A 17,570-nucleotide genomic window follows, 5' to 3' on the forward strand; every position below is an offset into this window, starting at 1 on the left:
TGTTCCAGCTGCAGCTATCAAAACAGGTACCTGACGTAAAAGCATGGGAAAAACATGCAAAAGCACAAGTCTTATTTAAAGGCTCTATATAAATCTTGCTGCCTCACAATTTCAAATTAAAAAGCAAAAAACTTTTTAAAGGAACTTAAAGATACCAGGTAGTCTTAATCTTTAGCAGTCTGGATTTAAAGGTACATAATAGAGCATCATGCTACAAAAGAATCTAAAAGAAAAGGCAACCACTGCATTCAGATTGTGTAGACTTAGAGAAAGACTGAAATAGCTGGTACACATGAAGTATCAGATATTCTAAACCAGATATTTAAGACGACTGAAATTCAGTTCAAGATGGTGAAACAAGCTGAGCTTGTAACTGGACAACACCTCTTTAAATCAGGGCTTTTTCTCTAAGAATAGAAGGAAAGGTACTTTTACGTATTTTCATCTTTATTTAATGAGCACTTCGTTGTTTTTCTGTAAAGACGTTAATTCCTTTTATCTAGTAAAACCGTTCAGTTCTGTCAAGTCTGGGCAGATTGTGCATGTCTCGAAATGAAATCCAGGAAATGATGGATTTTATGTATCAGTATTTCAGTGTGCATCAGTAGTTTTCTTAGACTGTTTGACATACATAAATAGAGCACATCAAAGCACTGTTTCTTTCTACATGTTTATATTTGGACACCAACTGCCATTTGTGCAAATCATTCTCATTTTGGAAGGAAGAAGCTTTCTTCAATTGCAGAATTCCATCCAACACCATTTGCCTGCGATTCTGATGCGTACAGGGGATTACACAAAACGCAAAGCTTTCTCACAGCTATGATACTAAACTCTATTCCAACTACAAGATTTGATAATATTACCAAAATGATGTTTACGTTTTGGAAGGAGCTTTGACTGCAAGATGTCCACTCTTCCAGACTTCTCAGCTTTCTGGAATGAAAGAAACAGCTCACTGAAGCATTAAAAACGTATTTACACTTGGTTTGCTTTAGTTGAACCAAGGTGAATGAGAGTCATAACGGTAGTATAACCATGAAGCAGGTCATCCTTTATGTCATTACATTCTCTTAACACGAAATTCCCAGTAACTATTCGATCACATCCTATTTCCCCATGTCCAAAGAAGCCAAAGAGGGGAACGTTCGGAAAAAACTTCCTAAACGCATCTGCTTCCATATTCCTTTTGGTTTTATAATGCCGATATCCTCTGCCAACACACGCAAACATGAAGCCAATGGTGTTACGCTCAGGGATGTTTGCCGCTTTGAGACGCTGCATGGCGGCTTCTGCTGTCCTCTCGTCAGCTACATCCTGGTCTAACAAAACAGTGGCACTCTGGATCTGGGGACCGCTGAAAGCCAGCCCGACCACCCCGCAGGCATCACCGGGCTGGGCGTTGTTACTGAAAGGCAATAGGCACCGAGTCAGAGAGCGTTCCAGAGACCATTTCCAACCTGAGTTACTTCTGCTGTGGCACAAGTAGATTTCAAAACAGACCAACAATCCTAGTGATTTTGAAAGCCACCTCATAGTTAAAAAACTTCAAGTTTTAGCAACCTTTTTATAGCAACCTTTCACCAGGAAAAACATTCACATCCATTACCACAGATTAAAGGTAAGCCTACCTTAGGCTTACATACCAAGTCATACAAATACATGTATGTCATATAAAGCTTCTAGCTTTTCTGACTAGATCACAGCGTGGCAGTTGGCAGTTTTATTCTCGTAAAAAAAATAAAATATTTTAGTCCTGTTCATAGGCATCTCTAGTATGACATAACTAAAAGGCTATGGCTTCTGCAGTGTTTCTCCCATTTTAAATCTTTAGAATTTACCTTTAAAAAGACACCTACTTCTCAGATGTCAGCGATGTAAAGCTCTCCACTTGTCCCCCAGCCAGGATGATGCTTTTCTCATTCAAAGGATTGACTATTTGATGAAGAAACCGAGTGGCTCCAGACTTCCAGGAGTTGTAGCCAAAGAGAAGAACCACCCGGAGATCCGGGTTATTCTTCAGACCTCCAAACAAAACGACAAACACCAGTCCTCTTAGTTTTAAACCCCGACCTCTGAAGTCCAGCTGTCCTAGTCTCATCCCAAATAACATGTCACACCTTTAGTAACAGCTTTCCAGTGCTGCAATTGGGAAAACGAGATGCAAGTTGCCCAGGCATTCAGGAGCTGGGCTGCATTCCCCACGTAAGTGACAATTTCTGAAAAGAACCTAGCAAGGAAAAGACGACTGCATCTGCTTCCTCCAGCCTTCAGCCTCTCTAGCACAGCATTTGAGTTTTATCACAGCCTCTAAAGGCACAGCTCTTCAGTTTTACTTGGCAGCCTTAATCGCCCTTTTACAGATAAGAACTGAGCGTACAGGTTATTCAACAAGAACCACAACGCAGTAAATAGCTTTACCTGAAAATTAAATACATTTCCTCAAGAAACCCTCACTATGTTACTCTTCATAAATGATCTACCCTGCCGAGGACACAACGTGAGGAACGTAAACTGTGTTTACTGAACTAAGCTGCCTTCTGTTCTACCTTTCCTTGCTACAGCACCTCGCTTGGGATCTACATGCAAAGTTATTTTTGAGAAGAGAAGCAGCTCCTCCCCACTCATTTCTAAACTGCGGTGATGGGAATCATTTCGAATGGCACAGACCCATCCACCATTATTTTTAACGAATTAGATGTTGCTCAAAACGCAACGGCTCCCTCTGAACAGCTCCACTTGGAACCATAATGAGGTAATCTAAGATCAGTAACTTAATACTCCAGAGAACGGAAAGAACAGAGACACAGAACCACCAGCTGCAGCCCTGGAGAGCCAGAGAGTGCTCTGTGAATAGAAGCACAGAAACTGTTGCTGCTGCGCTGGTGCCTAAAAGAGCAATGCAACACTTCACAAAAGCCCCCCCCAAAAAAGGAGAACAAGGACATACCTGCTTCAGCAAATTTACTTTCATCAAAGACCCTGTTCTTCAAGTCTTTTGAAAAATGGAAGGTATGAATTTTCACCCCATCGATTTTGGGAAACAACAGAGCAAACCCAGCTTCGCCCTCTTCAATTTCTTGAGGTTGATTGCTGCTTGAGCCCATGGGGGTAACTACAAAGATACAAACCCAGACACCTCGTGTTCAGCCACTCTACTACTTTCGTCTACACTGTAACACAGATTAAAAGAGGCAGAACAGCTTAGACAATGTAAAGCGTGATAGTTCACTTCCATAACAACACACCTAACTTTCATTTCCGTAACAACATATCTAGTTGACAATCGGTGCGATTTTTTTTGTTGTTTTGGTAAGATGAAGCAGGTAGAGTCCTGCTGGCTATAGATTGTGCTGAACTCCCTCTGGACAAGGGAGTCCCTTTGGACATTTCCCTCCCGCTACACCAACTGTAAATCAGCTGGAAAACAAGCACCATGCAATACCACTGTCTCAAGTTTTCCTGCAGGTAAATCTACGCAAACATACTCAGATTTCTAAGGACCACAAGTGAAACGGGGAAGGGTGTTACACAAGCGTGTGATGACAGTATAAGGGAAAATGACACAAATATTGGGAGTCTATTATGGAATTATGCTAGTGACAGCGATCAAATACCCTGCTTATGCTACAGGAAGAGAATTTAAAGCAAAAAACTAGGAAAAAACTGCCTAATGATAAAAAAAGGGAAGCACTAGAAAAAGACTGCCAAGGGAGGCTGTGAGTTTTCCGTTGTTACTGCGTATACCTCCTGCTAGACCACAACACCCAGGTACACGCTGAGAACGTCCTGCACAACGAGTCACAACGTGACTCTGACAAATACAGATAAAACCAAGAAACAGTCAATAATTACATTAAGGTGCCAGGAAAAACTGCAATAAGCTGTTTTAATCAATCCTTTTAATCAATTTGATCAATTAAATCAACCCTTTTAATTATAACTGCATCACAGGAAGTAAGAATTTAAGCTCCGTATGACTTAGCAGCAAGACCGTGAATGCCTTAAAATTTAAGCTAACGCCGAACAAGGTAGGAGAACACGCAATTGCTGCAAGAACTCTCCCGTCAGTCTGCAGAACTATACATTCAAAAACGTAGGAAATTGTGATAAACAGGAACTGTAACAGATGGGTGACACGCTAGACAAGCTGATCTCCCACAACATCCTGCGTTTTCCTCCTACCTACGATCCCTGGGGTGACCAGTCCAAGGACCTGACATCGCTTCGGCAACAGTTTTTCGAGCGCAATTGCTGTTTCTTTACTGTTTCTTTTCCTGGCTGTTTTTTAAAAAAAAAAAAAAAAAAAACCACACAGCAGAGAGAAGTAAAAATTAGTAGTTCTGACCAGCACTGGAACAAACCTTGCGATCAATCCGCTGCTATTTAACCACAGCAGCCCATCAGCGGCTGCTCCGTCAAGAGCAGAGGACCGCTGGTGCGCAAAGAGAACTCCTCGAACCGTACCGCAGACGTAAAACTACGCGGCCTCGGGTTTTTTGGCAGCAGCTTTGCCTTCCCTGGAGGTCCCACCCGGGAGCCCTCCCGCCCTCCCCCCCCCCCCTCCCTCCGCGGGGCCGCTCGAGGGCCGGGGCGCGGGTTACCTTTCTTTTGCTCGTGACACTCCTCGTGCCCGCTGAAGGTTTCGGCGTCCGCTATGTAGAGCACGGTCTGGGGCAGCACGTGCACCTTCTGCCAAGAGACGGGAGAGGCGGCAGGCAGGGCGGCGCTGCCTGGGGGGGGGGGCGGAAGGACAGAAGGCGGGGGCGGGCGGGAGGCTGCGGGAGCAGAGCCCGAAGCGCACCGCTCCCCCCCCCCCCCCCCCCAGCGCGCACCCACCTCCAGCTCGCGGGCCAGCGCGCGCACCAGCGCGTGGCTCTCGGCGGGGCCCGGCTCCAGCGCCGACACCCAGGCGACGCGCTGCCGCGCCCGCAGGATGCGCCGGGCGCACTCCCTCCACAGCCGGCACACGCTGCGAACACACCACGGACACGCCGCGTCGGCAGGGCCGCCCCGGGAGCGGCCCTCGCCGCCGCCCTTACCTCAGGACCGGGGAGCCGGCCGCCACGGCGGCGCCCGCCCCCGCCGCCCCGCCCCTTACCAGGCGGCGCGCAGCAGCGCCTTGGTGGGCAGGAAGCCGAGGACGCGCTCCACCACCTCGGCCAGGTTGCCGAGGACGAAAGAGCCCTTGGCGGCGGCCTCCATGGCACCGGCGCCGCCGCCGCCTGCCCCTTCTTCCCCGCCGCGCCGACGGCGCGCTGCGTCACCCGCGCGCCGCCGCTCAAGGGGCGGAGTTCCGGTCACGCGGGAGAGGCGGTGGCAACACGCGCAGGCACACTGCTGCCGCCTCGCGGCGGGGAGGACCCACCCGGGCTCCCGGGCCTCGTGCCCCCTTCCCCCCGCCTTCGCGCCCCGGAGCCGGCAGGGACACAGCGCACTTCTTAAAATGGTTTTTATTCATAAACTTGATGCAAGTTTACAAATTGCTGTACATTGCCAAGTAACTCCGCAATGAGAAATGGAACCCGAACCAAAGCACGCGCCGAAGGTGCGGGATCTGCCTGCGCCGCGCTCGCAGCCGCCGAGAGCCGCCCGCGCCGGCCGCCGCTCCCCTGGGCGCCTGCCTGCCAGGGCTTTTACAAATACCGGTACAACCACGCAAGCAGAAAGGCTGGGACGTCACCCACCGTACACTTGGAACAACGCGTTATCGGAAGCAGTGCCAAACCTCTCCCCTCGTTTCTTTCGAGCTAAAAACTGGATCTAGAAGCAAATGCGCAAGGACCCGTGGGTGCCTGATAGAGAAAAGAGCACAAACGTGATAGTCAACTGAAAAACCGTAACAAAAACATGCTTCTGCGCTTCTAAAAAGTGCTTAATCCGTGGTACACACCCTTAGCGCAGCCCCTGGGGGTGCAAAGGCCCACTGACGAGTACTACAACCAAGAGAGAATCGATTTCGGTAAGGCCATGAAAGACGCTGTAGTGACACAGACCAGATCCATCTCCTACTAAAGAACGAACAGTTCTCATCAGTCTCTCGCTAACGAAACCACCGTCGTGACCATGGAAACAGTTCTTAAACCTCTGAATCAGATGACGAGATTTTGTACTTTATTGTAGCTTTTATATAAAAATTTTTCATTCAAGGACTTTCATCTCGATTTGTGCCAATCACTTTATCAGTTCATTAGTTTACAAATGATTGCAACAACCCGTTAATAAAATGGAACACCTAAAAAGGTTTTTAGTATTTTTAAATAACTTCAAGCTTCATACTGCGGCTCTTCTTGTTAAGGAGCTTGAGCCAACAAGTAGCAGGAACAGCCCAGCAAGTTCTGATGCCCCAGTGGAAGTGACTAGTTACAAGGTTTTATTGGCACAGCCTTGCTCTGCTTAAAAAACAAACAAAACAACAAAAAAACCCCAACAAACCAAAGCCAAAAAAAAAAAATAATAATCAATCTAAACAAACAGCATCTCTTCCAAGAAACAGTTCGTATTCTCACACAGCCATGAAAAATGTTTAATGACTTAACATACAGGTGTTTTCCTATATCATTAATTTGGAAATACTACAAATGCTGCCATTTTAGACCAGAAAAACTACTGTGATTTGCAAGACCTGACATTTCCTAAAACAGTATTAAACAATGTATTAAACTTCTTGGCTTTAAATGAAACGATACAACGCAAGTCTCTGCAGTCTGCATTTTGCAAAAAGTAAGAAAGACACAAAAGTGTGTGAACAACTCACTCCTATTGAATGATCTTTAGTAACTCGATGGCCTGCCGTAGGGAACTTAAGCTGTCAAATAAAAAAAAAAAAAAAAGGGAGAAGGGAGGGCATGGCCCAAATATGCTTATTCCATCAGAACAAAACCAGTAAAGGCCCAAACTGCTCAGTCCAGATACCTAAGAAGAGCGGAATGGTAAGGCTGTAACTTATACTTTACGTGTCAGTTGACAGATTATCCACTAACTTATCTAATAGCTAAAGTCTTCAGTACGGCTGTTACAGGGGCACTCATAGCTTGAGTCTGTGTGTTGGAAAACATAAAAAAGAGCTCATTTTGTTGACATTGGTCCAGGTATACAACAGTCCTCAATATTAGCCATCTTCTTTCGGAGGAGTGTACCAGCCTACGGAGAACAGAGACACGCGTTAGGTACCGACACTGCTGCGTCAAGACGATCTTACCGCCTCACTCTCCATCTGTGGGAAATGGAAGCCTAATCTGGCTCCTTCCTAAGCTGGCTCCAAGTAGGCCGGCTCAGTGAGACCCAGTGCCCCAAGCGCTAGTGGCCTGCAGGAGGAGATAAAGCCTGTGGCCTAGTCCAGGATCAGACCCATCATTTGGGCGTGAAAATTAAATACTTCCAAGTTTGGCGGGGTCTGTGGCAGCAGCTGGCCTGAGCTGGACACCAACCAGCAGAAGCTGCTGAAGGAGGTACGTGGCTGTGACAAAACCAAATGGAATACAGGTAAAACCCCCAAGTGTTCAAGCCACTTAATGCACAGACGCACAAACACGACCACACTAGGATACATATATAAATAGATATATAAATCCCATTTTGCATACTCAGGAGTGAGTCACACACAAGCGTTTGAATGCTTTATCCTATTTCTGCAAATCTTGCTGTAGGAATGGGCTCACAAGTGTCAGTTGAACCACTCGCCTCCTGATAGGACTTGGCATATTTAGCAGTTGACTCGTACCTGACCAAGTCTGCATAGTTTTTTCTAGCCACCTCCGGATCTGCAATCCAAGTTCTCCCAGACACAAAGTAAAAAAACCCCTACATTTTTGTACAGTGAGTTGAGATTCACATTGTCCCAGAGAACAGGTAGCAGCTATAAGTAAAGACACCTTTTGCAGCAGCAAAAAATGCTGTGAATGCTTTGCGTACTGCTCCTGATGCAGTGGTAATCACTGTAGTCAAGGCTAGCATATAGCTAGAAGTAAAGAGACAGCCATGCTGGCTTTTGTAGCAAACTAAAAAAAGACTCAGTTAATGCCAGGATCAAAATATCAAAAAATTGGAAAGCATGTTAAAGTCGTTATCTTTCATCTTCCTCCCAATAGTAGAGAAGGCATTAGGTTCAGTTTTAGAGGCAGGAAAACTGAAGTGCTCGCTACAGTCACACTGAAATATGCTCTCATGCTCACAGCAACATGAATTCCCAGAGGAGACCGTGTCCAACCTGGACCAAAGAACATCACGGAAGTGGGAACTGGGACTAACTCCCTCATCACGAGACCCAGGTACCAACTCTGCTGACTACTTCTACGTACATGGAAGCCACTTAAACCTTCAGGTCATTTGTTGTCTTCTCATCCTGGCACAACGAATGCAATTTCACCTGAAGCACTTGAATATTTGTTTTGTGCACCTGAGAGACCATTAACCAGCTTTAAACAGGGTAAAAAAAAAAAAAGCGTCTCCCACTTTTATTGGACCGTTTTCCAGCCAGCGCACTTCACTTGACTTTTCTTGTATTTTTTCAGTCTCACATCTGTCTTTCCACTTTATCTCTTCCTTTGTGATTACTACCGCTAAGGTCTTGCCACAGTGAAACAAAGCCCTTCAGGGAAAGGGGCAAACTTCCAGCAGGTACTTCACTAACAAATAAAGACACTTCAAAAGCTACAATAACAATAAAGTTACTAGATCAACCACTGAAAATGGAACTACCTTTCAAAAGACAGTAGGAACACAGAGAACATTCTTGTAAGCTGCAAAAGTTGCCATGATTGTTAGTCAAGTTACTTTAAGCGCTATTGTCTTCCCAGTGCAAGGTGAGCAAAAGGAAACACCATTTATGGTCTTCCCGAGCCAAGAAAAGACACTCTGGCACTGCAAGTTTTACTGTGGCCAAATACCAACTCCCAGGGTGCTGTGCAGACAAGAACAAAGTCACAAGAATATACGTACCATTTTTCTCATGTATTTGTACTAGCGACTTATAGGACTGCTGTGCTCTTGCTAGATTATATTGATTCTGAAAGGAGAAAAAAAACTAACATAAAAAACCTGCCTCTAGTTTTACAAAGGAACTCTACAGTGGGGTTACAAAGCAAAACCATGCACGATGTTACAGCATTCCTGGCTCTCAAGTACAAGATTTTCAAGACAAATACCCTTATTTTCTCATTTCTCCCCCATCACAATGACAGCAATTGGCACACCCCTACTGCTGGGAAGGCTCCTCTGTTGGAGGGTTCAGAGCCCGCGGGAAGTCAGAAGTGCATGTAACCGGAACGGCGGGCTTCAGGCAATCCCCACCGTAACTCTGTCTGCTCAGCTGACCAGCTACTGGGTTAGAATTGTGATCATGACCTTTTACATCTTACCTAGCTCACTATCCTTGAAGCGGTACTTACAAACTGGCATCCAAGTGACAATTTCATGGACTTAAATGTTGAAACATCCTTCCAAAATACCATTTAGTACTTTAAAGTCTTTCAAGTTACAGTCCATTACCAGCATGCACACTGGAACTGAATTATGATTTCAATAAATGCTGAATGGCTCGCTCAGAGGTATTTGCACGGTATTAATTTTTACCCTCTCGTGAAACTTCGCAGGTGTCTAGTCCAACAAAAGGAGGAGAACTTCTTAACATCAGTGTATGCGATCCTGGCAGTCAGGCTGTCATCTACAGCCTTTCTCAGAGCCACAATTTCCAAATCCTCCCAATTCCAAATCCTCCTTCTCTCCCACCCTTGCCAATATGGGGGTAGTACAGGTCCAACTACGTACACGCCCTGCCCATCCCAAGGTTTTATCCTCATAATACATTCACCATTTCTTCACAAACTCACCGTTAACGGCCAAGAAAATACTCGGACGTGCACCAGACATCAAAATCAATCAAAAATGCAAATATGTTTGCCAAGACAATTGTGTCATTAAGCATCTTCTATACAAGTCAGCAAAGAAATGGAAGCCTCACAGGAATTTGTGTAACTGATACAGGCAGCGCATTTACCTTATTGGCTCCAAAGTGTACTCTGGCTTTTCCTTTGACTAAAGTGGCATTGATCTGCATGATGACTGATTCTATTGAATAGGCACTGCTCCAGCCCTGCAGGAGGAAGGAAGTATTTTACGTAACACATACTTGCTTCTTGTGCTCACCTTGCAAATCTATTTTGGAACATGTGCTTTGGGATATTATTTTTCTTCTGCACTCCAGTTTTAGTTTTAACTACTTGTTTTCAGTTAACAATTTTTGTTTTCCAGAGGAAGTCTGGAAAGTGATATACAGCATTAATACTAAGAACCTGCAGGAAAAAAGTAAAGGCTGAATGACACATTTCCAAAAAACAGCAAGACAGAAACAAAAGCAGCTCCATTATTACAGCACTTACACATTTTCAGCAACGTCACAACAGAAATTACAGCTTCTTGTTGCAAGAAGCAAAAGAGACTGCTATCTAATGAAGCCAATGAGTGAGCTATGACAATTTTGCTTCCGTGAAAGCTGCCGCTTCTCTCTGGCATTGCTTTACCTTCCAGGGTTTACAAAAGTTTCTGCCAGAGCCTGAAAGTAGTTACTTCATTCATTTACTTAAAGAGAAAAATCGATCACTCTGTCTACACAAGAGTCACACCTATGCCTACAATCTTCTGCATTCCTCACTTCTCCAGAGCTGACTTTGTGCAGTAGCAGAGGCTTCTCGAGAGGAAAACAATGTGTCTTGCTCCTCAGAACTCATTCTTTACACCAGCTTCCTCCCAGAAATTCTGAGAATTCAAAGCTGATGTGCTCTCACTTCTTGCCTCTTCCAAGTCCTCCAAGGCAGAAAAGATGATCTCACACAAGATCAGCAAGGCAAACCTTGTGAAACTGATGTTTATTCCACCATGTTCCCTTTGGAGCGTGCAATTTATTCCACACAGGGATTCAACTCAGGGGAAACACCTATTTTTCATTATTTTAAAGCATGCTTTGTTATTATTATCCAGATAACAGTCTGTGTTCACCTGTTTAGTAAGAAGTTCCATGCATAACGCACCTCCGCCAAGGACATACCTAGAAACAAACGTGAAAGAAAATATATTTGACATCAGCAGTCAGTAAAATGATGAAACTGTTCACAGCACTTTAAGCTCTTTAACCGTCCACAAAGAGGCCACTTCAACATTACGGCAGGCACAGTGTCATTCAGAGCCAGACACAAACTAAGCAATTCAAAGAGGAACTGTGCCCGGCTGTTTGCCTACTATTAGTTCATAAAGCTCGAGAAGCAAGCCTTCACATGACACTTTGAGCTCTTCATTAAACTCAAGGTCTGCAGCAGCTCATGCATATACTTAGAGGAAATTGCTTGCAGTCTACATAGCACTCTCAAAATATTCCCTCAAGCCCAATCAACCCATCCCGAGCTGGAATATTTTTACCACAAAGTAAAATTTCTGTAAGGCAACTCAAACCTACCCTCCTGTGAGCACAGGAGATACCACTCGCACAAAGGGAGGATCAAAAGGGAAGTTATCCTGAAAAGCATAACAAAAAACAGGTTAAGAACTATATTGTGACAGCGATTTCCTAACCAGGAAGTATTTCAGTAGCCTTATTCGGCAAATCCCATTTAATGCAGTAACATTTGTCAAGGTCACATTTCCACAATACTGGCTAAAAAGCAGTCTTTGGGAAGCTTTAGTGCCACACTTAAAATTGCCTCCTTTTTTTTTTTTTTTTACGCTACACCTTCATCTTCACCCAAGTAACAGCTGAAGGTCATTTCTACAGTAAGCAACAAATTTAACCCCAGCATTTCTTCCCATAGACACATACCTTAAAAGAGAAGTTGAGTAAAATGTATTCTACGCCTTCTTTTTCTTTTAAGACCTGAAGATCACTATGCAGTGGGCTATCAGGATCAACTCTATAAAAGAAGCAAGGGGGAGATCTTGGATGAAGTGAGTATTTTCACTACGTGCAAACAGTAATTACTCTTGAAAAGCTCCTTTATGTATCTGTAGTTACAAACTGCAATTTGAAGTGAACTGTAGAAAACTCTTGCTCCCTTTATAAAGTTAACACTTTGCCATGAGATCAGCATGTAAGCTTGCTACCATGCACTACGTTCCCAACTCTATCAAGTGTTATTGGAACACAGTTAGCAGAAAATAACCTCTTTATTTGAAAACAACAATTTTTTAATTCTCTTCAGTTCACTGGAAAAATCTATGTCCAAAAAAAAAATTTTAACAGGAAGGCTGTAGTGATCTAGTATTCAGTACACAGTTAGTGAATCCTTTATTGAATATGTGATCACAATTCTGTATCTGCTGTTAAAAGTAATCTGGATCAGCAGAAGTACTAAAGCCAGCAGCTTCTGCTCAGCAGAATTTCAACAATTGTTTGTTGCAAACTGCTGGTGGTGAGCGGCCTAGACATTTAATCCAGACACTACTGGGTCAATCCCACCCAGGCTCTGACAACCCAGCAGCTTTTAAGAGAGACTAGTCAAAAAATGCTTGCAGCAAGCCAAATACAGACGTTAAACAAAACGATGGACTATTAAATCCAATCCTCTGCTACAGGTGAAACCGCAAACCTATTAGATCTTATTTCAGAATTACATGGGTAGTTTGTCCCCATCCTACCAACAGGAAGCTGTTTCAGAAGAAAAATCTCCCTGTGCTTAGAAACCTATCATTTCCAGCCTGGCTTGTACTAGGCAAGTTCAGGGTTATTTCTTCTAGTAACAATACCGCTCCTTGGGCAAAGGGGCTCTTTTCTCGCTGACATTTACCCCCTCAACTGGTCTGCACACAGTTCATGTGTTTTCAGACACTTTTTGCTGGGATAAACACACACAGTACTTTTTATCTTCTCTAAATCATTGTGGAAGCCATTTGCTGCACGGACTCCATTTTCCCTTTCTTGAAGGCAGAACATCAGACCCACTCACAGCACTTGAAAAGAGGTTTCAAATCCCTGCACAGTGGTTTGAGCACTTTGTTATTGAAGCGCTCGATAGACAAGGCCTCCTGTAATATGGCACAGATTTTTCTGACATACGTCGTTCCTGCCATTTTCAGTTTCAAAATGTTCACATGCCTACGACTACGCTAAGGAGGAAATAAAACCGTATTTCAGCAGTTGGTGACATAGCTGTACAAGTCTTGCCATCAGGACAAGGCAACTATTCCTATGGGCAGGTCAACTATTAGACTGAAACAGCTTATACCCTTACACTTATTAACCATGACAAATCTGAACTGATGGAAGTTCTTTCATCTCTTGTCATCTTTTGCAGCCACCCAGCCTAGTTTGGATAGACTTTTCCTCCCTACAGGTTATCTTGTAAGATGATGGCAGATGATCCTGTTAGCAGGAATAATTTCAATATAATACCTCTAGAATTAAAGTTACTGGACTATGGACACAACAAGATGAGTTATCATCTAGTACACACAGTGAAAAGCAATACATAAGAAAAGACAGGTTTATATATAATTATGTAAGTCGTAATTATGTTATACCTAAAAGTTTCGGTCCTATGTGCCTGCTCAACTGTAGAAATAAACAACTAATGGCACTAAGACAGTTCTGTTCCTTTTTACATCTTGCATGAAACTACGAGTTGCATTTTCTTGAAATTAAAAACAAAACCAAACTAAAACCATCCAGACAAAAACTCTAAACAAAAAATTTCATCGTTTAAGGTTTCATATTTTGGAGTAGTTTTGGAAAGAGAATTGAACAGTAATGAAAGTTACAGTAATAAACCCTGTGTTGGCTGTGCAAAGAGGGTTTGCTTTTTTGCCAGCTCAGTCTCCGCAAGCATTTCCATACACCAGAACTGTAACCACCACACACCGTTTTATATGCTCTGGCTAGAGATTCTCATTTATCAAAAGAAAGAAACTCTGTAGCACTAATAAAACACATTCTTCACGAAAAAACTTTAATAACTTACTTTAGAAGCTTAACGTGCCATTCATACAAGCTGTCATTTACCAGTTCCACTGAATATATCCCTGTAGAAATATGAGATAGAATTAATTATGCACTAAAAGTTTAACAAGGTAAAATTTAGCAAAAACATTTTTACTTTTAAGTACAAATACTGTCAGTAGGTCTAAGCAATAGGTAAGACACTGAGATACTGATGGCACATCCTTCCTCCAATAGCAGAAGCACTTCTGAGTAAGTACAAGGAAGAAAAGTTCTTTCACTTCTATAAAAAAAAATTCCACATGAATCAAAATGTTTTTCTGACACTTAACCATTTCCCCACTTCCAGCTCCCCTTTAAATTTTCCACAGCTACAACTCCAGCTTGCTTAGTACTCAGTATATTTTATACCCAATACATGACCAACGCACTTTTAAACCACTTAACACGCAGCCCGAGTATGCAGCATTGCATTTCACCGGTTCTCATCAGTATTGGCAGACCAGGACAGGACACTGGACAGCGTATGGAGTAGAAACTCAGAAAAAGAAGATACAGCATTGGGCGAAGCACATTCCCAACAGCTGACCAAAGGCGGCAGAAAGTTCCATCAAAAAACCAGCCGTCTCTGGCAGCCAGCTGGTGATTTTCAGTGGTCCATTTATTTTAAGCATGTTAAACCATAGTTATGCACTTCACTCAACGGGAAGGATGAAAGGTTAGCTGCCATTTTCTTGTGTATTCAAGCTTCTTCTCTGCAGAAGTTCACAAGCAGCCCAGGAAAAAGCAGTAAATCTTTAACCATCAGACAAGATTTAGAAAATGGTATCAGTGATGTTCAAAAGTCTAATCTCTTCCCCCACAGACTATTCATGCATACACATTAAACAACTACGATTAAACTTGTTACCTGGGCTAATATGTAACGGCATATCTGTTGCCGACGTAATTATTCGGAAGACACGCAAATCGGGAATCCGCCTAGGATTTCTGAAGGCTACACAACCAACAGACTGCAGTCATCACAGTCTCTCCAAGGAGCTACAGTACTCATTTCTGAGTTTTATTATTCTAGAATGCATTATCTTGCAGTTGAAACTTTTAAGCATTCATACTTGGAGAAGAGATGACATTTCAAGCTGTCTAGATATCTTTATTTCTAAAGCATTCCAAAATTCAGTACACAAGGTAAAGGAACCATGCTTGTTTCTCCTTACTGCAGTGCCACAAAGAAGTGGGTACTGCAGCCAAGATCACAATTTCAATTTTTCCTAAACCTAGGACAACAAAGTAAGTCTAAAAACTTACTCACTGTGCTCTCAATGTCCTTTTTAATCAGCAGCTAGTTCAGAGATGCCACACTTCTCCGTTCAAGGATGAACAGAAGGAGCTATTAAGGCCTTTTTCCAATTTCCCAGATCCAAGGATGCTATTTTCTGAATTGCCCTTAGTATAAGTGGAAGTCAGGAAGTATAAGAATTTCAATTTGTACTGCTCTGATGTAACAACAGAAGAGATGACATTCAGAACTCTGCTCACTGTCAACTCCTATTAATGATTAACCTATTCCACCGTTACAATCCAGAATATCTTCTCCCACCTACATCCAAAAGGGAGTGAAGACTGGAAGAAGCAGCCTCTCGGTATCACGGCTTTGGCACCTAGCACGAGTATAAAATACTTGTTACAGACAAGAGAACAAGTTACAGTAAGGATTCTGACAACATCCTAAACAATGGAAGATCACAAGAGACCTTCCATCAGCTTGTTTATTCACTAAGCCTCCAGCCCTGTTCCCGCGTTCCTTCCACCACCCTAAAGGTCCTGCTCTTACCCAGAATTATGGGTCAGTCCTTCAGCTCCACAGCTTACTGAAGCCCATGTGTTCTGCTAGCTTCCCCAAAGTAGTAACTTTTGCTGGTCTTAAGAGCTGTACTGTACCTAAACCAGATACTCTAAGAGGGTTCTTCAGAGAGATGCACACAGTTCAGGCCTGAAAGAAATGTGCCTTAACAGAACAGAGAGCTACTTAATCAACCTTTCAAGCCCCCACATTTTGAGCTGAATAGTGTCTGTATGTCCTCATGAACAGGAACAGCATCAGGGCTGCTCACTGTTTCGACACAGAAGCTTCTTAATGACATTATCCAAAGTTGAGGGGGGTTTTGTTTGCTTGGTTTTTTAATAGTCAAGATGTGTTATCTGGAACCAGCTCATATGCTTTTCTCTTAATTTAGGCATTAAGAGGAAAACCAGCTACTGTCAAGAAGAATTTGTATGATTAGTGCCAGTTTCTGAGAGGTCCTTAAAGTAGGGAAGAGAATCAAGGTAGGTTCCCCTCACTTAAACACAAGAGGTTTTTTGTTCTATTCCTCTAAGAGGCCATGCATGGAGGTGATGAAGTAAAAGCAAGCAGACAGAACCAGGAAGCAAGCAAAAAAACAGAGGTAACAACACAGGAAGAAAAACAAGCCCTTGCAAAATAGAGGCAATGTCTTACTTATAGCAACTCTACTACAACCGGAAATAAATCCCATGCAGTCTTTGGATAAAAGCGGTGAGTTGAAGTCACTATATATGAACAACACAGCCAATAAAGTTATGAAGAGAAAAGATTTCACTTAATATCCCCAAATCCTTTGTTCACCGCCTCCCTCCGCCCCCAAATTATGTTAAGACCTTTGTGAATTCCTCCATATGAACTAACCAAATCTCCCACTTCATATGAGGACATGAGATCATCTTATTCGGGAGGATTTGTGACTCCTATTATCAAAACAGGCTGATGATGAAGGTCTGTCTAATTTATAGCAGAATATCATAACTTGCTGGAATTTTTTTGTTTCTGTTAGCTTGTAGGAAAACGGTCTTCTGTTTGTTCTCAGGGTAGTTCTTCACCTAGACTTTCCAGGTAGCTAAGCAACTTTCCTGTTGACAGCAAGCTTGTCGCCTGTCACTTGAACTGCAACAGTAGTGTTTTAATCACTAAGGGAACTTCAGTTCTAAAATGGATACTACCTTGAATATACACCCGTGGTTGAAGTCCTAACAGTATTTTTTTAATGTTACTTTTTCATAAAACAGTTTAACAGAAGAGAATAAAATTAAAGGACTATTCCTACAAGTACTATTCACTTCAGAAGTCCCAGTGCTTATTGTCAATCCTGAAAACATGTAACCTCACATACACTAAATAAAGTGATTCTTATGCAACTAAAAAGCAGCCTTAGATTTTCTGGCATATATTACAAGAAATGAAAACAGTGTTAAATTACCTTGCAACAGTTACCAGAACCTTTAAATTTCACAATGATTCCCTTTGTGTGTTAAGAGTAAGAAATTATATTAAGGGGAAAACGGTCCATGGAACAAGTACTCGGAACAAAGATCACATTAAAAAAAAATAAATCAATTATCTACCATGCCCCTGCTCACATGGTGACAGTTATCCAACAGCAAAAGACAGATCTAAGCTATAAAAGCAGGAGTTTTGTGCAAAGGAGACGAGCCGATACTTGAATTCACTCAAGTCCTAAGACTAAATGAAGCCATAAGGAATGACTCTAGGTAAGTTATACAACAAACAGCACCATTTACTGGCAAAATTTAATAAATGTATCAGTAGGACAGCGTTTCAAAGCAGGATTGC

The 17,570-nt window shown here is 43.0% G+C and overlaps 2 protein-coding genes across 3 annotated transcripts in view; both read right to left on the reverse strand.

The window, feature by feature from the left end:
• Positions 1-426: 426 nt before the first annotated feature.
• FBXO22 (F-box protein 22) lies at positions 427-5,272 on the reverse strand. The gene is made up of 7 exons (XM_075764413.1): positions 5,102-5,272; positions 4,840-4,972; positions 4,605-4,692; positions 4,186-4,281; positions 2,951-3,115; positions 1,860-2,025; positions 427-1,408 (listed from the first exon to the last, which is right to left on the reverse strand). The coding sequence occupies exons 1-7, from the start codon at positions 5,203-5,205 to the stop codon at positions 979-981; spliced, it is 1,182 nt and encodes a 393-aa protein (XP_075620528.1). The 5' UTR covers positions 5,206-5,272; the 3' UTR covers positions 427-978.
• Positions 5,273-5,438: 166 nt separating this feature from the next.
• UBE2Q2 (ubiquitin conjugating enzyme E2 Q2) overlaps positions 5,439-17,570 on the reverse strand; it is a 50,650-nt gene continuing 38,518 nt past the window's right edge. For both annotated transcript variants that reach the window (XM_075764411.1, XM_075764412.1), the window contains 7 exons: positions 13,944-14,004; positions 11,810-11,900; positions 11,450-11,508; positions 10,996-11,044; positions 9,998-10,093; positions 8,941-9,007; positions 5,439-7,143 (listed from right to left, as the gene is read on the reverse strand). In XM_075764411.1, the coding sequence (XP_075620526.1) occupies positions 7,112-7,143; positions 8,941-9,007; positions 9,998-10,093; positions 10,996-11,044; positions 11,450-11,508; positions 11,810-11,900; positions 13,944-14,004 (455 nt within the window). In that variant the 3' untranslated portion in view covers positions 5,439-7,111. The remainder of the gene's footprint in view (positions 7,144-8,940; positions 9,008-9,997; positions 10,094-10,995; positions 11,045-11,449; positions 11,509-11,809; positions 11,901-13,943; positions 14,005-17,570) is intronic.

The sequence above is a fragment of the Balearica regulorum genome, chromosome 12, assembly GCF_011004875.1.
Source record: "Balearica regulorum gibbericeps isolate bBalReg1 chromosome 12, bBalReg1.pri, whole genome shotgun sequence".
Classification (NCBI taxonomy): domain Eukaryota; kingdom Metazoa; phylum Chordata; class Aves; order Gruiformes; family Gruidae; genus Balearica; species Balearica regulorum.

What these genes read in the sequence shown, in the direction of transcription:
- FBXO22 (XM_075764413.1), bottom strand. Translation starts at nt 5,205, where the DNA reads ATGGAGGCCGCCGCCAAGGGCTCTTTCGTCCTCGGCAACCTGGCCGAG. An exon ending in GCGCTGCTGCGCGCCGCCTG is followed by an intron (nt 4,973 to 5,101) that starts GTAAGGGGCGGG and finishes GTGTGTTCGCAG; the next exon opens with CGTGTGCCGGCTGTGGAGGG. An exon ending in AAGTAAATTTGCTGAAGCAG is followed by an intron (nt 2,026 to 2,950) that starts GTATGTCCTTGT and finishes TTTTGTTTGGAG; the next exon opens with GTCTGAAGAATAACCCGGAT.